The 20,835-nt window shown below is 39.1% G+C and overlaps 1 protein-coding gene across 20 annotated transcripts in view; it reads left to right on the top strand.

Annotated features, from left to right (window-relative positions):
* ANK2 (ankyrin 2) overlaps positions 1-5,364 on the top strand; it is a 272,404-nt gene extending 267,040 nt beyond the window's left edge. For all 20 annotated transcript variants that reach the window (XM_036064262.1, XM_036064263.1, XM_030313210.1 and 17 more), the window contains 2 exons: positions 22-113; positions 3,107-5,364. In XM_036064262.1, the coding sequence (XP_035920155.1) occupies positions 22-113; positions 3,107-3,290 (276 nt within the window). In that variant the 3' untranslated portion in view covers positions 3,291-5,364. The remainder of the gene's footprint in view (positions 1-21; positions 114-3,106) is intronic.
* The last annotated feature ends 15,471 nt before the right edge of the window (positions 5,365-20,835 follow it).

The following is a 20,835-nucleotide window of genomic DNA, read 5'->3' as shown; positions in this document are numbered from 1 at the left end:
CTTATTTTCTTTTTTCTTCAGGCTTTGAGCTATACAGGTAGCCACATGAAAGTGCACTTACCCAGTTTAGTAGAGAATGAGATTCTGAAAGAGGATGGATCAGTAATTAAAAGGTTTGGGTTAGCATGGGGTTATGCTCTGCCTACTAACACCTTGACTTTTTTTTCCAGTTGTAAGAAAAACAGAGCCCCTACCTCTGCCCTAACATCCCTTGGGAATTACCAACTCTGTCTACGTTGTCCGCTTTGCCAAGTGGTAGATCTGTCAGTGTGTCAAACCTGTAGTGTCCTCTTGACGCTTTGAAAATGATACCAAGGCTTGAGGGGAACTGAGACACCTGTTCACACAACCACTCCCTGGGTTTTAACAAGTCATCAGTTTCGTTAAGGCCAACTGGCTAGAATATTCCATTGTGTTGACAGATTTGGAGCACATTTGGAGAGGAAACCAATCAGCTGCTCACAGATTAATCTTGTGACCAGCTACCTTCAGCTCAGTCGTACCGAATCATAATGCCAAGTGGCACATGCTTTGGGGTTTTGTTTTTGTTTTTAAGCTGCTTCTAAAATCTTTAAGTTGTTTCATGATCTTGCATGCGAGTGGCAAATAACATGAGCATGAGTTGGATACCCACAAACCTGATTGTAAATGCTGAAACCAGGGATTTTAACAAGTTAAGAAAGGGCCATAAAAGAAGTAAGTGGCTCATTTTTGTCCCTGAGGAAAGAGACAAGCTGTGACGCTGTGTCGTCCCTATCACCTACTTGATGCGTGATTGTCAGCACCATTGCCTTGTCTCCTGGCCCTTCTCTCTAGTCCCCTCTCTCTTTGGTCCTTTAGCAGCACCATGCTAAAAAAGTGTCCTCAGCTTCTCAGTGAAAAGACACAATGGAAATTCAAGTTACTATTGTTCTTTTCGCTTCATTGTAAAGAAGAAAAAGATTGTCATTTATAGTACTCTACAGAGCTATTTTCAGCCTGCAGAACATAATAATTAGAACAGCGAATTAAAGGTTCTGTCACAATTCCGCCCTCCAATCACATGTGAAAAACAGCAGCAGCTAAGAATTTAAAAGAGTGTAATTGCTCAGGGAACTTTAAAAATGCCCCGTGAATTAAGGATAAAGCACTTTTTATACTCTGAACTTTTACGTCTTTTATTCAGTTATGCATACAAAGCCACACAAACCATGTACACCCTAACATCATGAGATCTTTACATTGGGATAGATTTAGGGACCATCTAATCCAAACTTCTTAATTACTGCTGGTGAATTTGAAGCCAGGGATATGAAACAACTCAATTAAGTTCTACAGCTATTTAGTTCCGGAACTGTATTTGTCAGTACACCGCTTTATCTTGTATGTTGCTGAAGATATTTTATCATCCCCACTGCTCCCCTGAATACACATAAGTAAATTCATTCCACTGCTTGAGTTACATGCATACACATGCTCATAAGCACATTCATCTACGATATCTGCACAAAATATCAGGGATTGTCCTGTGATAGAAGCTTATTCACCGCCTCCCCCCCCCACCCCCCAACACAGCCACACCAGTGCCACGAAGGCTGCTATTAGCTCTTGGCAGAAATAATCAGATATTTGCCTTTTCGGAGAAGAAAAATATTATGGGTGCTGAATCGTGAGAAAAACACAATCTGATTTCAACCACTGGAACAAAATAGGACCTTTTTTATCAAGAGGAACAAATTTAAGTTTGCTTTCAGATACAAAATAATTCATGTGGTGTCAAAGGAAGGAGAGAATAAGAAAACATGAGAAGAAGGAAGAAGGAGACAAAGATGCCCAAAAGAAAACCTGAAAGTATTTTGGCTAAAATAAGTCTTTTTTTTTTTTTTTTTTTTTTTTTTTTTTTGAAATCAGGAGTATCTTAAATGCATGGCAGTGTGAGAAGGTAGAACAATGAAAACTCGGGATGATCTTAAAGGCATGACAGTGCAGAACCTCTAGCTTCTGAACACTAGGAATCCATTAAGAAAAATGCTGGAGTGAAGCTAAGAAAACTGCTCTTCTGTGGTTTTAAGTGAAGATGCATGGCATCGTGGTTACGGATTCAGGCTCTGGAATCCTTGAGTCTTGGCCTCACTTCATACTAACTGTGTTACTTTGTATTTGGAACATCGCTTAAAATCTCTGTGATTTGTTTTCCTTATTTATTACAATCATAGTGCCTGGCACATAAAAATGTTCACCACATATTTACAGAATGAATAATTCTATTGAGAAGTAGATGGAAGGACAGAGAATGAACAAATTACAGTTTAATAATTTTCAAGTAGGGATACAGGAAAATAGTACTAAATACCACAGTACATCATAGCCCCTTTTGTCAAGTAATCATTAGGAGGGAGCCAAGAAAGCACTAGTCAGTGGCATAGAAGACCAAAAATGGGCAAAGTCCTGGAAATCTGAGCAGATGGAGGAAGGATCTGTCTCTCGGTGTTTTCTCTCTCTCCTCTCTCTTCCCTACCGTCTCCAGATGAAGTTTCAAGGCTGGGGCAGTCCTCATCTCTCGTTGGTATTCACCTTCCTCTATGTTGATAGAATAAGATTCCCGTTTTTAAAGATCTATGTCTCATGGAAAAGTTTTCCTAGAACATTTCCCAGAACAGGATGCGACTCTAAGGATTAAGCTGACAGCTGAGGTGTTTTCAGAAAATCAAAAACTATTTTTCCTAGCCTGTCAAAAAGTACATATGGAATCCCTGTTTCGGGATGTGCCAAGCGCTTTCAAATCAGTGCACCTTAAACAAACATGAATGATTGTATGGTTGCTTTTGGAGAGAATCTCATTAAAGCATGGTTTTATTTCTTTGAAATAGTTCTGAAAGTTTTAAAAAATATTCTTTGTTCCAAAATACTTTAAAACATTTCATGACTTACGTCAGATGGGAGAGGCCATGTTTAAAAGAGAGAGGTGGAAGGATGGCTGCAGATGTTAAACTAATAGCTCAGTCTAGAAGTATCCAGAGGTAGCACAGTGAAGTATTTTCGTGTCACAGTGATCACTCCCACCCCAAAGGTGGTGGCTGCCTTGTAGTGAAGAAAGTATAATTCTCTCTTGTCTGCTTTCCTCCAGGACGACAATGAGTAAAGCCAGTACACAGAAGAGGGCTGTGGTGAAGGACCAGCATGGAAAACACATTTACTTGGAGCACCTGGAGGATGTACCAGAAGCACTAGACCAAGATGACCTCCAGCGCGACCTCCAGCAACTCCTTCGGCATTTCTGCAAGGAGGACTCGAAGCAAGAGGCCAAATGAGGGGCTGCCCTGTCCTCACACCAGAAACCACACATCCACTCGATATGCAACTTCCCGTTTCACTAGCAGAGCGACCTAATGGGATACCCTGACACTTCCACTTTTAGCAAAAACACTGCATTTTGTTTTAGTTTTTCCCCATCCTCTTTAACTGTAAGCTAATTTGTGACCAAAGATAGCATCCTTCAGTCTGGATGCTGTATCCACTACTTTGTTGTGTCTGTGCTAAACTGGAAACTGGCCACCTCCGTCGTTCTTTGCTTCTGCACAAGCTCCATGAAAATCCATCGATCAGAAGAACTTCACCTACAGACCTCTTCAAGTGTTGATATATAGGAATCCTTCCAAGGGATATCCTTGTACAATGTATATAGCTAAAATGCTCAGATGAACAACATATTAAAATTAAAACCACTGCCTATCGTAACTACACTGGGCATCATGGAAATAAAAGGCCTCTAGAAATTGCTGAACAATGGTTAATTAAGATATTGCTAACACAATCGAATGATAATACAGTTCTACTGCAAAAGAAGCACTTCAGACCTACCATGTCCTTAGACCTTCCAGAGTAGCCATTGCTCCTAGTTAAAGATGGGTTAATGACCTCAAGGAACTATCCTAACTAAGCACTTATTGCTGGTGCTGGCCAGCCTTGATTTATGATTCTCCAACAGCCACTCTGAGGGAGGGGAGAAGGGGAGCAGAAGGCAAAAGGAGTGAAACAATGAGGTATTCAGCTGCTAGCAGCTACATCCTGTGGCGTTCTAGCATCTTCAGGTCTTTTGGATTTTGGACACATTGGCAGGGTATTTTAAAAGCTATAACTACTGTACTTTTCCAGTTTTCATTGCTGCTTTAGCAAACCACGCTGTCTTATTGGTGGTACTTTCTTCTGGCCACTGCACTGTAGATAATTCATTGGAAACAAGATTTACCCACTACGCAAAAGGTTAAACTCCTTCACCATGCTGGAGTGTACCCCCCCCCTCCAGGTTTATATCTTCTCTAATACCTGCATGTAGCATTTAAAAATCAAAACCACAGACAAAACTTCTCTTCTAATCACACTGATGGTTTTCATTCTTCTGACCCTGAGCAAGCACTTTTCACTTTTCAGCTAGGTCTGTTTTTTAGCTTGCAGACAAGGTTGAGAAATCCTTACAAATTGGGTTTTGGTTAAAATTTTTGATTTATTTATTTGAAATCCAAACTCCCTTGGAAACTCTTAAGTGCATTTGTGCACTTTTTTGTTTGTTTCAAAGAAGGAACTTTAATCATCTGAGTGATTTCCATGTTCTAATTCCTTATTCCTCTAGTGGTTGAAGCTGTGTAGCATTTTAACATATATATATATTCACAAATATATTCATATAAACAGTATACATTTTGAATCAGTTATTTGTTAAAGAAAAGTATATTCGATGAAGATGAAATTAAAAAAAAAAAAAAAGAGTCTATCCTCCAGGGATTGAACATTTTCCAATTCTATCTGGTCTTTTCCTGTTGTGCAAAAATGACTCATTGCTCCGAATGTCAAAAACAAAAGTGACAAACAATGGCACTTCATCATTTCAAGTAGTGTTGCCAAGGGCGCAAATTTCCTGGGAGGGAGATTTCCCATAAGCCAAATCTCTTAAGCCTCAAATGCTAGCACTTTTTGGCAGTTGGATAGGAAATAAAGCTTTTTTGGCAGCCAAAATGAGAGAGGCTGATGGTGAAACTTTTTGAGACACACCATGGCCTTCTTGTCAGAACCTTCACTGGAGCTCAAGAAAAGCATTTCTGTTGTGTTATTTGCAGTGCAGATGATGTCTGTGTAACAACATAATGGTTATTCACCTTTTTTTGGTTTTGATTTTTGCTGTGTAATCAAAAAACTTGAATACTGTGAGAAGAAGTGAATTTTCAGTTGATGAATCAGCATCTTGTTCCCATGGTGATAACACTAATTGAATATATCTATGAGGGCATGTATTAGTTAATGGAAAAAAAATACAACACTAACAATACATAGCTGCAAATGTGTACAATGGCTGATTTAATTAAATAAAATGTACAAGTGTTAAATGTGGCAACAGTGATTTATTCTTCTTTATCACTTAATCTGTGATTTCAGGAGCTAAGACATTATTAAAGAGATGTGATACATTTAAAGCCAAAAAAGACACAAATTGCCCTTTTCCTTGTAGTTTTTATTTAGTAGCTGAAGATGCTACATGCCCAACACTGTGTTAAACACGGAGATGAGCAGAAAGATTTTGTCCTTGCTCTCAAAGAAATTTGTATTGTGTTTGTTATGCAAAAGGAGAAAAACAGGGGCGCCTGGGTGGCTCAGTCGGTTAAGCGTCCGGCTTCAGCTCAGGTCACGATCTCGAGATCCGTGAGTTCGAGCCCCGCGTCGGGCTCTGGGCTGATGGCTCAGAGCCTGGAGCCTGCTTCCGATTCTGGGTCTCCCTCTCTCTCTGCCCCTCCCCCGTTCGTGCTCTGTCTCTGTCTCAAAAATAAATAAACGTTAAAAAAATTTAAAAAAAAAAAAGGAGAAAAACAAAGATTTATATTTAGTTTTGGGATCATTACTAAATAAATAGGAATTTGGGGGCTTGGGGAAAATGAGGGGAGTGTAACCAGGGATTGGTAGGGCAGCGAGGCCCACTGGGCATGACTCTTCCATTTTAGTTTTCTCTTACAAGGCAGTGGGGTGCTCTGGAAACACCCTTTTTTGGGAACAGCATTTTGCTGGGGTGCGTGGGGGTGTTATTTATCTCCTAGCCTGAGAATTAAACACTAAATGGATACATCAATATAAACAGCAAAAGGGCAGAAACATACAAGACTGAAATCAGTTGTATTTGGAGAGTTTTTTGAAAAATCTCTTTAGAGCCGCTAGACTATTTTTTACTGTAAAAAACGTACAAAAAGACATGGTTAGGAAATCGAGTAGGTTTTACTGAAGTTTTAACTAGTATAAGCTGTAAAGCTCACTGGATCTGGCTCATATGCCTAGTTGATTTACAAGATCTCCTGAAATTAAAATACCAAGTATGCTTGAAATTAAAAAATAATAGAGTCAAGGTTAAAAAAATTCCCAAAGTAGGATTGTCTGTGTGACCATCCTCTTCCTCTCATTTTTCTCATGGGCTGTGTTTTCTACTGACAGGAACTCATGGCTTCCAGTGCCTTGAGTTTGATTAAGGAGATTAAAGCATCAGGGAATGAATATCCAATGTCTTCTCACGTTTCATTAATTGGTGTACAAACTCCATTAAAACAATGAACAGTGGTTCATATGTCCTTTTACAGAAACATATTTAAAATGTAAGGTAGGGTGAACCCCACCCCCCCACCTCCTGACTGAGGGAAGATTATGCACATTTCATAAATGACTTGAATTAGTTACAAAGAAGAGACAATTACATATACACACATTGAAACGGGCACGAACAGCATTTGAACTTAGGTGGCTAGTGATGGAATTCAATATATTTCAGCATGGAGGGTCTGGTCTGGGTGTAGGCAAGTAGACAAGCACATGAAAAGAACAGATAAAGGGAAGCCAACCAAATATTTAATGAAAAACAAAATCACTACAAGGTTTTCTTGAAGAATGGAAAAAAAGATGGTCAGCTTGCTTTCATTATTCCATAAGAAAAGAATTGCTTAAATGTCTTGGTCCTCTGTTGCCACTCGCTGCTTAGAAACTACATTCTCCTTCAGTTAAGGTCTGATTTCTGTTTCTGATCTAATTAAAGCTAGAATTACAGTCTTAGAATGAACCACCCACATAAATGTGTAATACAACTTTTGTTTCACTGTAATAGTGGAACATTTAAGAAAATCTTTTAAGTATCTTGAGAAAAACCTTTATTCCTAACTCCTACAGACAAATTATTCTTTTTTGGTTAGACTCCCTGGGAAAAACAAAAGAACTCTCTCACTTTAAATTAGCTCCACAGAATGGAATTGATGACACGTATGAATAGCCTGTGGGTGGAGGGTAGACAGGGACATTTAAAAGTGGTATTTGTAGTACTCTACCAGATATCTTCAATCACTGGAAGTGTTCATTTGATGAGTCCTTGAAGTGTTTCTTTGAGGCAAAATGGTTCAACAGGTAATCTTGGACTAAGATTGGACTGCTATGTCAGGACTTATGTGACTTTGTGCAAGTTTACCCTCTGGAATCCTCATTAGTGAAATAAGACAAAATAATGCCTTAGAACCCTCTCGCCATACCAGGTGCAGGCAGCGCATCAAGTCCTGTCCCATTTATCAACCCTTTAATTTGGAAGTGCCACACTGGCCTGTGTGTCCTTGGAGCTCATTAGATATGGACCCATATTTGTGACCTTCCATCTCTCTGGGAAGAGAGGGCCTCAGGGTAGGAGTTGAAGGCTGTCACCCCTCTAGATTAGAAAGTAGAGTTAACCGCTTCCTCTTAGGCACTCACAAGATTTTTTTTATGTCAGTTACGCCCTTCAATTCACTTCCTTTTCTGAGGAAGGATTCTTCAGGATCACTTTTTTCTTAGTAGGTCTTCATAACTCAATTCTGGTTTCCATTCCTTCTTCAAACTTCCTGCACATATTCTATTTTTGGGTTTTCACTTTTTCTTTACCCTTAAAACTGCTGAATGAGGTAAAACTACCCAAACTCCCCATTGAATAGTCTCTGCTGGCAACCGGTCTAGCATAGCTGCTGCATGTGCTGGCAGGGCCCTGGGTTGTCCTGGAGGTGGGGATGAACGCAACAGCTGCCTTTGTGGGTGTGCAGAAACAACTGAATTACTGTGTTGCATGACATCCACACCGTGCCAGTTTTTCCTGGGTGTTGATCAGAACTCAGATCTCATCTAGGCCATGAGATGGAATTTTCATGGCATTAGTATAGCAGCAACTTCTGGGTAAGTTGGACCTCGTGTGAATTTTTCAAGCGACTCACTAATATGTGATACCTTAAACACCTCTCCAACCACACTGTCTCACCCTGAAGAATCAGAGGGACAGAGAGTCTATTGTTCTCATAATCCAGTTACTGTTCCAACTGGTATGTTAGTTTCATAGGGCTACCATAACAAAATACCCAAGGATGGTATTTATTTCCTCACAGTTCTGGAGCCCAGGAACCTGAGATCAAGGCCCTTCAGCAGACTGGTCCCTATTGAGGCCTTTCTCTTGGGCTTATAGATGGCCACTTTCTTGCAATGTCCTCAAGTAGTCTGTGGTCTTTCTTCTTTGTAAGGGCATTCCTGGTGTTCCTTGTATATCCAAATTTCGTCTTCTTATCAGAACATCAGTCAGATGTAATTAAGGCCCACTCAAATGGTCTCATTTTAACCTAATCATCTCTCTAAATGTCTATTTCCAAATACAGTCACAATCTGAGGTACTACACCCAAGTGCTTCAACACAAGAATTTGGGGGAGAAACAATCTAACCAATAACAATTGGGTTTAGTCCAAGAAACAAAGCCCATGAGATATTTTAAGCAGGAAAGGATTTAATGAAGAGAACTAGAAACTTATATAAATGTTGGAAGAGCCAAACAAGTGAAGCCAGGGAAGGAACCTGCTGCTGTCTGGAAGAAACCCATAATGCAGAAATCAGAAGTCCAAGCTGCCACTGATGGATTTGGCTTCATGTAGCAATGAAGTTGATGCTTCTTAGGAGAGTGCCCGGACATAGCTGCACAAAACACTTCATCTGTCTTCTGCTAAAGTCCTGCAGTCTTGTACTCTCCCCAGCTGTCCTGAGCAAATAATTGTTTTCTTTCTCTTTCCTGTTTGGACTTTGGGCAAACACTTATCTTTGGCAGAATCCAACATGTAACCCCACTGCAAAGGGATTCTGGGGAATACGGTTCTGAGGATCTTCCCTCGGCCTACAGCGGGGAATGTAGAATAGGGTGGACATGACACTGAGTTGGCAACCATTAGCCATAGAAGCTAAGCCACAGAATAGTTTTCATCCATCCACTAACTCGTGTATTCAAGATCTACTATATTCCAGGTATTGTGCTAAGTGCTCAGGTAGATTGAGGTCAAGACGTTCATGATTTTTACTAGTGCCAGTCACCATTGAAAGTGCCCTGGAGATTTCTTTAGTTTCTACCACAAGCCTATTAAGTAAATACCGATGAGGAAACTGAGGAGCAAAAAGGTTGAGTATCTTACCCAAGATAATGCAACTACAAAACAGCAAATCTGGGATAAGAACCCAAGCAAATGGCTCCAACAGTAAAGCATGCTCCATCTTTGAAAGACAGTCCTTACCCCTTGAATTTATAAGCTTGCAGTATCAATATATGGAGTCAATAAGTTCACAAATAATTAAACATTAATTTGCTTTGAGACAAAGACCTTTTATACAAAGAAACAAGCCCTGTTCAGTACCATTCTCATTTCTATTCTCCTACAAAATTCCTTTCTTTTTTCACAAACCTTCTTTACCTTCCTCATGTACCTCATGCTCAGCAGATGACCTTGATTCTGTTTTATAAGAAAGTAGGTGTCAATGGGTATAATTATTTCAATGCTGTATGGGTCAGGGTTCTCCAGAGAAATAGAAATAATAGGATGTATGTATAGATAAAGAGAGATGTATTGTAAGGAATTGGCTCATGTGATTATAGAGACTGAGAAGTCCCAAGAGCTACAGTCAGCAAGCTGAGACCCAGGAGAGCCAATGGAGCAGTTCTAGTCCAAAAACTGGCAGACCCAGACCTCAAAGTCCATGTTTCAGTTTGAGTTGGAAGGCAGGGAAGGGCTGAAATCCCAAGTCAAGGCAGTCAGGCAGGAAGCGTTCCTTCTCATATAAGGGAGGGTCAACTTTTATGTACTATTCAGGCCTTCAATTGCTTAGATGGATTCGACCAACCTTAGGGCAATTTGCTTTACTCAGCCTACCAATTCAAATGTTAATTTCACCCAGAAATACCCTCAGAATCCTATTCAGAATAACGTTTGACCAAATATCTGCCACCTGTGGCCCAGACAAGTTGATGCATTAATCATCGCAAATGTTCTTCCTATTCCTACCTCCAAAATTATGTTTATCTACCTCCACCCTCGCACAAAATCCAACTAAATTTTACAGATCTTACTGGCTTTATTCAGAGATTCATGAGTTGGGCAGCATCCCATCTAGCAGATAGAAAGGAGCTCCAAGGAGCTGTACATCCTGCACCAAATGAAACACTCTTACAGGCAGATGGGAGCAGGAATAAGGAAGTTATACTAGGCAAAAGTGGGTTAGTTATTACAGTTCCTTTCCTTTGGGGGATGGCTGGGGTCTGTCAGGCAGACTACCTCACTAGAGCTGATCAGGAGATTCTTGACTGGTTTAAGATTCCATTTCTGGAAAAGCTGAAACTAATTAAGCCTTGATTTCGTGATGTGGGGCTTAGCATTAGTGACTCCACTTTGCACCTGTGTTCTGGTTTTTAACACATTCTTGGTTCTCGTGGATGTTCTCTACAGCTTTCCCTCCCAGCCGAGGCATACGTTCAGATTTCTCCTGGTTACACAGAAAAAAAAATTATCCTTCAATCCTGGCTTTGCATCTAACTAATGCTCACTCTCTTGCTCTCTTTCCCTCTCTCTTTTATTCTCTCTCACTCTTTTTCTCTCTTTTTTTCCCCTCCTACATATGCTTCCCCAGTTTCTTATTTCTCAATCCTCCTTCAGTCTGTCTTCAAAGAATCTAAAAACTTAATGTATTAGAAACTATGGCTTAGCACCTGTTTATGGGTAAGCACCTAAGCAGGCTTGGGACCTGGCTTAGCAGAGGTCCTAGGAAAACCAAAACCTTAAATGGGAGAGTCATAATTAGTATGTCCACATGGCCAGACAGGAAAATAATGCATGAATTATCTTGGCATGGGAAATAAGAATTAGTGGAGCCCCGTGGCAAACTTAAGAAAGCATGCCGCATGTTATATATATATTGAGATAAATATAAACCATCAATAATTAATGTATTATTTAGAATAGAAAAATAGTAAAAATACAAAATATATCTGAGAGCTCTCTTTTGGAATAATACAGATGGTCACCACTGACATAAGCAAGAGGTAAAGAAGCAGAAATGTGCAATGTTAAAAAAGAGAATTGGGGAGTGTGATACTGTGATTTATAATAAATATATATTTTGTTTTCATTCATTTCTGGCACAAAACTAAAACCCTTGGAAGTTCCTGAGCAATAAGGGCATCTTTTGTTACAGTATTTACTCTCATGTCTTCAGTTTCTGAAATGGTTCTAGAGGCACAAGGTGAAACGTGTGTCTTGTTATTCTTAACAAGCCTCTTTCCACCGCACCTGAGTCTCTGTTAATGAGGTGACTTCTGGAACACACCTAGGAATGGGGGCTGGTTGCCAGGGAAAGGACCTGAACAGAGGCAAGGAACTTTTAGTCCCACCCTCTGATTTCCAGGGAGGGGAGAAAGGTCTAGAGAGTCAATCACCAATTTCATCAATCATGTCTGTGTAACAAAGCCCCCATAAAACTCGAAAAGGAGGGGCTTTGGAGAACTTCCAGATTGGTTAACACGTAAAGATTTTGGGAGGGTGGTGCACCTGGAGAGGGCTTGGAAGTTCTACACGGCTGTTCCCACACCTCACCCTGTGCATCTCTTCTGTCTGGGTGTTCTTAAATTATACCCTTTTGTAATAAACCAGTAATCTAGTAAGGAAAATGTTTGAGTTCTGTGAGCTGCTCTAGCAAGTTGATCAAACCGAAGGAGTTTGTTGGAATCTCCAATCTATAGCTGGTTGGTCAAAGCACAGGTAAATTATTAATTATAAAGTATTAAGCCATATTAATGGGCTTTTGACTGGTGTTGGGGGTGGGGGGTCCTGTAGGACTGAGCCCTTAACGTGCGGGATCTTAAGCTATCTCCAGGTTGATGGTGTCAGGTTGATAGTCTCAGATTCCCAGTTTGTGTCAGAGAATTGTTGGTATGGGAGACCCTCCCTCTCCCCCCCCCTCTGGAATTAGAAGCAGAAACCCTTTAGGGAGATAATCAGAGAGGAAATAGATATAACAAAATCTTCCATAATTTTATGTAAGCAAGTGTAGAAAACTGAATTTTGTTCTGATTTTGTTTAAACAGAAATTACTAAAATTTACCACAGAAGAGATAGCAAAAGTAAACCCCAAGGTGGTGGTATTTTTCTGTGTCTGCTTGACTAGGCTGAGGAATGCCTAGAAAGCTGGCACATTATTTCTGGGTGTGTCTGTTTGCTGTTTCCAGAAGGATTCACATTTCAGTGGGTAGAGTGATGGAAACCCACCCTCAACAGTACAGGTGGGCATCATCTAATGCATAGAGGGCCTGAATAGAACAAAAATTCAGAAGAAGGGTGAATTTGCTTTAGTTGGGACATGTATATTCTGCCCTTGGACACCAGCGCTCCTGATTCTTAGGTCATGGAACTTGTACCAGAACTTGGGCCATGGATCCCCTGGTTCACACACCTGTGCGTTAGGACTGGAATTACACCACTGGCTTCCCTGGGCCTCCAGCTTGCAGACAGCAGATACTGGGTCTTCTCAGCCTCCACAATTGCATAACCAATTCCTCACAATATAGGTGCTGCCACATTATTAAGCTTTCAATAAACAGATAATTCCATTACCATTAAACTGACACAGGGCCCTATGAGAAAAAAAAGTTCCCAATCACTTTAACAAAACGAACCCCCCAAACATCAAAAATAACAACAAAAACTCGGATAAATTCATTAAGGAATAGCTATACAAAAAGTCGCAAATACAATAAATGTAATCTGGCATATATTTTGAAAATTAAACCAACCAAGTGGCTTCATTCCACGTCCAAAACTGGTTTTTTACTGATAGCTGTTAGTGTAAGTACCCTCATTGAAAGGCCAAAGGAGAAAATGTATAATGATTCCCATAGATGGCCAAGAGACATTTGGTAAGATGTAGCATTGGGTTCTTGATTTTTCTATTAAGAAAATCAAAAGAGAGATACGCTGCCTTAAAATGATCAAAGGTTTTATGTGTATGTATAAACAGCACTTCTCTAACAAATGTTTAAATAAATTTAAGTGAACAGCATTTAAGTTATGCTCAGTTTAGCACAGCTTTTGCAATAATTTGCCATAATAGAGAATACCTTATCTCTGACAGTACACACTACTGGCTCGTTCCTTGTAAGGTGATATCAGTCATGGAAAGTTTATGAATCCTGTCCTGTAAAGGGTTCAAAATGAATACATTCATTGAGTTATTTTTTTTTAAAGTTTAAAGCAAGAGAAAAGAAAGAATGTGCCACAAATAGAGGATTCTTTTATTTATCACATAAATCAGTTAGAATTTACACTTAAGGTGTAGTTCACTAATGAATTTGCAATTTTAGCCAAAATTTGTGCTTATAGGAAATAATTTTTATTTCATGCTTTTTTGCATTTTGTTTTAAAAATGAATTTTTAAAAAATGGATTGAAACACTAAAGAGGGGACATGCGGTCCTCATGACTAAGTTCATCTTAATGATGAACACTGGGAACATTCTTTTTTTTTTTTTTTTTCAACGTTTATTTATTTTTGGGACAGAGAGAGACAGAGCATGAACGGGGGAGGGGCAGAGAGAGAGGGAGACACAGAATCGGAAACAGGCTCCAGGCTCCGAGCCATCAGCCCAGAGCCTGACGCGGGGCTCGAACTCCCGGACCGCGAGATCGTGACCTGGCTGAAGTCGGACGCTTAACCGACTGCGCCACCCAGGCGCCCCTAAGGGAACATTCTTATTTTAAAACTGTGAACAAAACAAAAAAGTTTAATATTTCCATAATTATCCAGAATGGACCAGGAGGTATTAATCAATGCAAATTTACAAAAAAACGACAACAAAGAAATAAAGCTTAACAATGGGAAAACAAGAGGCAAATATTATCAATATAGGCGGATGACAGGTTTGTGAACCAGAGAAACCAATCAAACCAAAAGAAAAATTAATCAACAATTTTGTCATTATTTTCAAAGTTAACAGAAAATCTGTAACTTTCTTTAACATAGAAAATTTCCAAATTAAAAATAAAAATGGAAGAAACAGTCATATAATTTACCATAACAGTAAAAAAGATTAAATGCCTAGTTATAAATTTAACAAGAAATGTACAGGGTCTATTAAAAAATGTTAAAAGGTTTTACTTAAGTTACTGGAGACTTATATATAATTATAGAATATGAAGATGTCAATTCTCCATTAATTTATTTCCTCATAGGATCATAATAAAATTGCTTGTGAGATTTTAACTTGACTTTATGTGAAAAAAAAAAAAATAAGCATGTGAAGTTAATCAAGATTCTAGGATTTTAAAAAGGAATGTATGTACCAAATTAGCCCTACTAGATATTAAAATGTTTAAGCTACCATTTCTAAAGCAGTTCAGTATTAGTGTCGTCATGTAACATAATTGACATGAGTTCTCTCCTTTGTGAATCACAGATAGAAACAACCCTAAGTGAGTTGCACAAAGGAAACTTTGCAGCAAATAAGGAGAACATATGGAACAATGTAAAAGGCTGAGAGGGTCAGTGGGTACCTTTTGCTTAGGGTTAGGTTGAATATTTAGAGAAACCTTGTCATCATATGCAGAGGCAGGCACAAGGTTGCATATGTGCTTTAAAGAGACATGCCTATCCGTACATCGTATGTTATATAGGTGAGGCTTATCCTTCTCCTTGGGTGGAGATTTTAGTATTATAAAATGATGTAAGGGTAATTGTTGGTCATTCTAGTGGTCACTCCATGGTCCATCTGTGTAGGTGTGAGTTGGGGTTTAGTTCAAACTGGTCTGAGTGGTCTGGAACCCTGGAACACTGGAACCCTCCTTCTAGGCATGCAGTCATTATTATTTGAGAGGTAGTTGGTTTCCATCTGGGATATTGTGCCCATCCTGTGGGGTCTTTTGCCCGGGTTAAGAGATAATCTGGAAAGAAGAGTTTCAGGGAAAATGTGGGACAAAGGTCAGTGGGTACAAGCAAATGAATAGTAAAAGATCAGGTCTTGGGGTCTAGGTGGTGACAAAAGCAATGAAATAGAGGGGTACCTGGGTGGCTCAGTAAGTTAAGCATCCAACTGTTGGCTTCGGCCTAGCTCATGATCTCCTGGTTCCTGGGATTGAGCCCCTGTCAGTCTCTGTCCTGAAAGTAAGGAGCCTAGTTAGGATTCTCTCTCCCTCTCTGCCCCTCCCCCATTCACACTCCTACTCCCTCTCTCAAATAAATAGGTGGACTTAAAAAAAAAAAAAAGCAAAAAAAAAAAAAAAAAAGCAAGGAAATAGAATGGAGAATCTAGAAAGAGAAATTGATCCAAACTAAAAAGAAATTTGCCATATGATAAATGTAGTCTTTTAAATCAACCAGAAAAGAGTGGACCATTCTATATAGTATTAGGTCAAATGACTAGTTATTTTGGAGATGAAATAATGCTAAACCTGTATGCGTTTCTTTCATTAAAACAAATGATAGTTCAATTATTACATATATTTTTTTTTAGGTAGAAGTTACAAAGAGAGCAAAGGCAAATTGTTTTAGCACTTTCGATGGGGAAGATCTTTGTAGACAAACAAAAACAGAAGCCTGGGTGAGGAAAAAAACCACAAATTTGACTATATAAGTATTTAACATTTCCATGAGGAAAAGATATAAGTAAAATTGAGAGATAAATGGAAAAGTATAATTTACTAATTATATGAAGAGATTGCATGCGTATGTAAATGACTAATATATAAACAGAAAAGACTATTCATACAGCACTGGAAGAAATTTGAATGACTTGTTTACCTGGGAAAATAGCCCAGTACCACCTGTATTTAGACATCATAAACTAAAACACCAACATGATATTTTTAAACTTATCAATTTGGAAACAATTACCATTTCATAAGCCCAAGGATGGGAAAATGGGTCATGTATGCCAGTGGGAATGAAAATGTCTTTCAGAATTAAATATGTTCAAGTTCTTTGACTCCATAGTTCTACTTTAAAGGACTTATTGATAGTCTCCATGTGGATGGAAAATATTTTATCTTTTTAAAATAATAGGTAAAAAAACAATGGAGACAAATTTTATATCCATAATAAGATGCATGAATGGGAGTAGTATGTGGCTGTTGTCTTCAAGTATGTCTATGGGAATAAGCCTGAATAGGTAAGGTCCAAAAGAGGGGGCATAATATGCCTACCTCTATTTAAAAATTTATATGTGTTGGTGTAAATGTGTAACAGTTGTTCTCCAAGTCTGCAGGTAAGGGAGACTAACTTGGTACTATGTAGCCTCTGGCTGTGTTTAATTTCACTCTTTTTTTTTTTTAAAAAAAGTACATGCTACTTGAAAGAAAGGGGTGAGGGTGCTGTTAGTATATAGATGATTAAGTCCAAGTAAAAATAGATACTGGTAATGAGCTGTTGTTAAAAAAAAAAAAAAAAAGCAACCAACACTTTAAGTAATTTCAAACAAATTGAGAGGTGCATTAAACAGAGAAATTTAGGGGCACCTGAGTGGCTCAGGTTGAGCCTCCGACTTCAGCTCAGGTCATTATCTTGCTGTTAGTGAGTTCGAGCCCCACGTCGGTCTGTGCTGACAGCTCAGAGCCTGGAGCCTGCTTCGGATTCTGTGTTTTCCTCTCTCTGTGTCCACCTCCCCACCCCCTTCTCTCTCTCTCTGTCTGTCTCTCTCTCTCTCTCTCTCTCTCCCAGAAATAATAAATGAATAAACTTTACTTAAAAAAACAAATGTAAATACTCAAAACACAGGAAAATCCTTTGTATGATTTGTATAAAAACAATTTCAGCTACTTGTAAATATAAATAATGAAGACATCCAGTAGTTTTAATTTTCGTTTTCAATGTAGAGACAATATATAGGAGGCTTTGTTACATGCCTAGTGAGCCCTCTGTTAGTGTCATTTCCATTACTGTACATAAGAAAATTTCCCCAGTCTGCCATGAGAGGGCAGCAGACGATCGGTCATTTGCCCAACAGCTCCAGGTCCTGGCTGCCGCATTAGAATGGCAATCTCTCAGCTCAGGAGGTTTGTGACTAAAAAAGTTGCTGAACTTTCTCTTAAATCTCAATTTTACTAGCAAAATGTAAAGGGGTTGTGAACTAGATGACCCTAAGACCTTTGCCAGCAATATCAGGCTCTGATTTAACTCACAGATTCACATAGTGACTATAGTGACTGCTGTTAAGATAAAATGTAACCATGTTAAAGTGTAACCATTAAACAAAAACTATTTCATCTCCAATCTGTTTAGATACTTTTCTATTTTTTTTTAAAAATAGCTAACAGTTTTTGAGAGCTTCTTATGATCCAGATACTGTTCTAGTGCTTTGCTTGTCTTGTTATTTATATAACACTCCTGTTGAGGTAAATGTAGTTATTATAGTTATTATTCCCATTTTACAGATGAGGAAGGTGAGGACAGAGAGGTAAAGTAACTTGCCCGCAGCTAGGAATGGTAGGGCCAGACTCTGAGAGCTCTGACATCAGAGGCTAAGTTTACAACTGCTCTATCATGCAATGAAACTACCAGTGCAATGAAAGGCAACCCAAATGTCTAATAAAATCAATAATTGCATCTGGCAATGCATAGCTTTGTCCTTATAGAAAATGACTTTCTTGGGAGCTTTTCAGGGCATATAAATCATACAATTGTACCCTATACCTTGTACTTAAGCAATATTTTGTTACCATAAAAACACTGTAATCTGTCCATTGCAATGACTGTTGATCTCTGAGCTAATCTCTCTGCTACCCCAACTCCATAGCTGCTGGCAACATTCCCCCACAGCTTTGCTGTGAGCCCCACTGCAGTTCACACAAGCTTCTCACTGAATGGCTCTTCCCCATCCCTGTGGGCCATGCTTCTAAACCATGACTCAAGCGTGGTCTCCCTGTAAAGCTTTCCCTATGTGGCGGTCTAAGGTGCACTTTTTACATATCTCTACTTTAGCAACAATCTTAGTGTACTATATTTGTTTATTTTGTTGTTTTTTTTCCCAGCTAGATGCAAACTCTTAGATACTTTATCTCTTTTCCTCTTTGTAACCTAAAGTTTAACATAGTACCTGGAATATAGTAGGTAATAATTATTCTTTGAAGAAATAAATGAATGAACGAATGTAGGTTTTTCAAACGTTTGCTTTGAGGTCTTTGAACCAATCTGCCTTTTACATAGATTTTTTTTTTCCTGCCAGTGACCTAAATGATTTTGAATAACCTAAAAATAATTCTCTGACTTTATTTAATTGTTCAATAATTTGCAATGACAGTTCTTCTATTTTGCTTTATCTTTTAAAAGTCATTGTGCCCAGGTATCTTGGATGCTGAAAACTTGATTAATGATCTCTAGGTACAAGTTGGTATGCCCAATCATTATGAAGAATCAGCATTAGGTATCAATTGTAGGGAGGCAGGGTTGCAAAAACCAGCAGCATGTGGGAGATTCCAGACACCTACTGGGGTGTGTAAACAACTGACTAGATAGAGGTAGCTTCTTATCAATTTTGGAATAAGCAATTTAAGTCAGAACCATGTAACTTCCATCTAGAAACACCTTATCTTGCTTAAGGGGTCACTGGATTCAAAACATTCTTGCTGATTGCGGATTCTAAAACTAGATTGTTTTTCCTCACAGGTGCTGAGGATTCAGACCAGGGGTTATGCCTGGCGGGTAATCATTTTTTACCTTTTGGATCAGCTCTGCTAGCTTTTGTTTGGTTTTAAACTGGTTTTCGTATGGGTTTCTACCCAAGCTTTGGTACCTCAGGCAAAATGTCTTTCTAAAATGGGTGTCCTTCTGTTTACAAATATGTATGAAATCAATGCCCTCAAAGTACTTCAGCCTCTCACACTTTTCTGTAAGTTGATGTTTCCCTCATTGAACTGTGCTTTTGATAGCATCCTATCTCATCTCAGTTCTATCTCTCTGAGACATGAAGTTCTTTCTCCTTGACTATAAATATGCTTAAACTTTTTCTGGCTAATTTAAAACAAACCTCACTAGAATCTGTTATGCCCCCAAAATACATTCCCTCTCAAGCACTCATGTTCTCTCTCTCTCTCTCTCTCTCTCTCTCTCCTTCTTTCTTCCTTTCTTCTTAAACCAAAATGTTCACTAACATTCCTAGAAAGGTGGAGAAGAGCCTGGAGGAATGTATGAGCACAGCAGGGAAGAGGGAACGTGTAAAGCATATTCAGGGAGTGTGAAAAGACCAGTTTCCCTGACAGAGGAAGTTTGGGGGAATGATAAGTAAATCTGAAGAGATTTTTTAAGTTAAATTACAGAAAGTCTTGAATGCCAAGCTGTGAAGTTTGGATGTTATGTGGTTGGCCGTGTACAACTATAGCAGATACTCGGTCAGTAAAGTGCTAGGTGGAATAAGTTTAGGGACACAGACAAGAGACATAGAAAGCTGCCATGTGGTCTAGGAGTGAGGCCCTAATGCATGCTGGAAAGAAAATAAAACCCTGATGATGTTATCAGGATTAAACTTTTTGAAAATTGAGTTACTGGAAATAAAATATAGTTTGCCAAGGTCAGGGTTTTGTTAAAATAAAGCTGTAGCTGGTATTCAAAAATGTGTTTATACCTGTGTTTATAAATATGTTTACACAAAAATGTGTTTACACATAGTTGAAAATTTTAAAGGAGTATTACTAGTATGTGGAGTAAAATGTCATTTTGCAAAGGAGAAATGCACATACAAACACATATATGCATAACTAATGTTTTTAAAAAAAAAACCTAAGAGGAATTAAAAGGAACAGGTTTGTCTTCCATTCTGTGTGTGTGTGTGTGTGTGTGTCCCAAAACCCCAGCTACCAGTGGTCTGCGCTGGGGACTACTTCTCTCTGCCATGTCCTCATAATGAATCCTCAGGCAACTCAGAGCCAGTCCCGTTTTCTTGTCCACTTGGCTCTTGTGTAATCTCACCCTGTTAATCTCTAAAAATTCAGGCCATACCAGAGTAGACCTGTGTCTTCTCTTTGCTCTGCCATTACAGACCACAGATCACACTAGACTTCCCAGTTCCATCTCCCAAATTCCGAGGACATATGCCTAGTTTTTGCAAGTGGCTTCCCTGAAGCTCCATATGCTTAGCTGGGGAGTGAAAGAGGAATTCACAGGACATCAGCAGTCTCTGTAAAGTACTGCACACCAACAGGCCTGGCTCTCTCCATACCTTTTTCCTGTTAGATTCTTGCAAAATAAGTGATGAGCTCAAGCTGCCAAACTGGTTTCACAAACTCATCCTGTCCTGTATGGAGGGATGGTCCAGCACCTATAGTCTTTGACCTTTGGGGCTCTGAAAGCTCTAAGGTCTGAGTAGGAAGATTATCATTTAGCATCTGACACATGCACACACTTTCACATGCTCACACATTCTCACACACACACTCACACACATGCAGATAGGACTAGAGCAACAATAGTTATCTGAGTACAAGAATTAGCTCAATCTTTTTCTTTGTGTCTTTGTGTGTTTTCCAAGTTTTCTGCCTGGAA

This window comes from Lynx canadensis, chromosome B1 (genome assembly GCF_007474595.2).
Source record: "Lynx canadensis isolate LIC74 chromosome B1, mLynCan4.pri.v2, whole genome shotgun sequence".
Taxonomy (NCBI): Eukaryota; Metazoa; Chordata; class Mammalia; order Carnivora; family Felidae; genus Lynx; species Lynx canadensis.
Note: the sequence above shows the minus strand (reverse complement) of the source record. Positions and strands in the feature narration are given on the sequence as shown.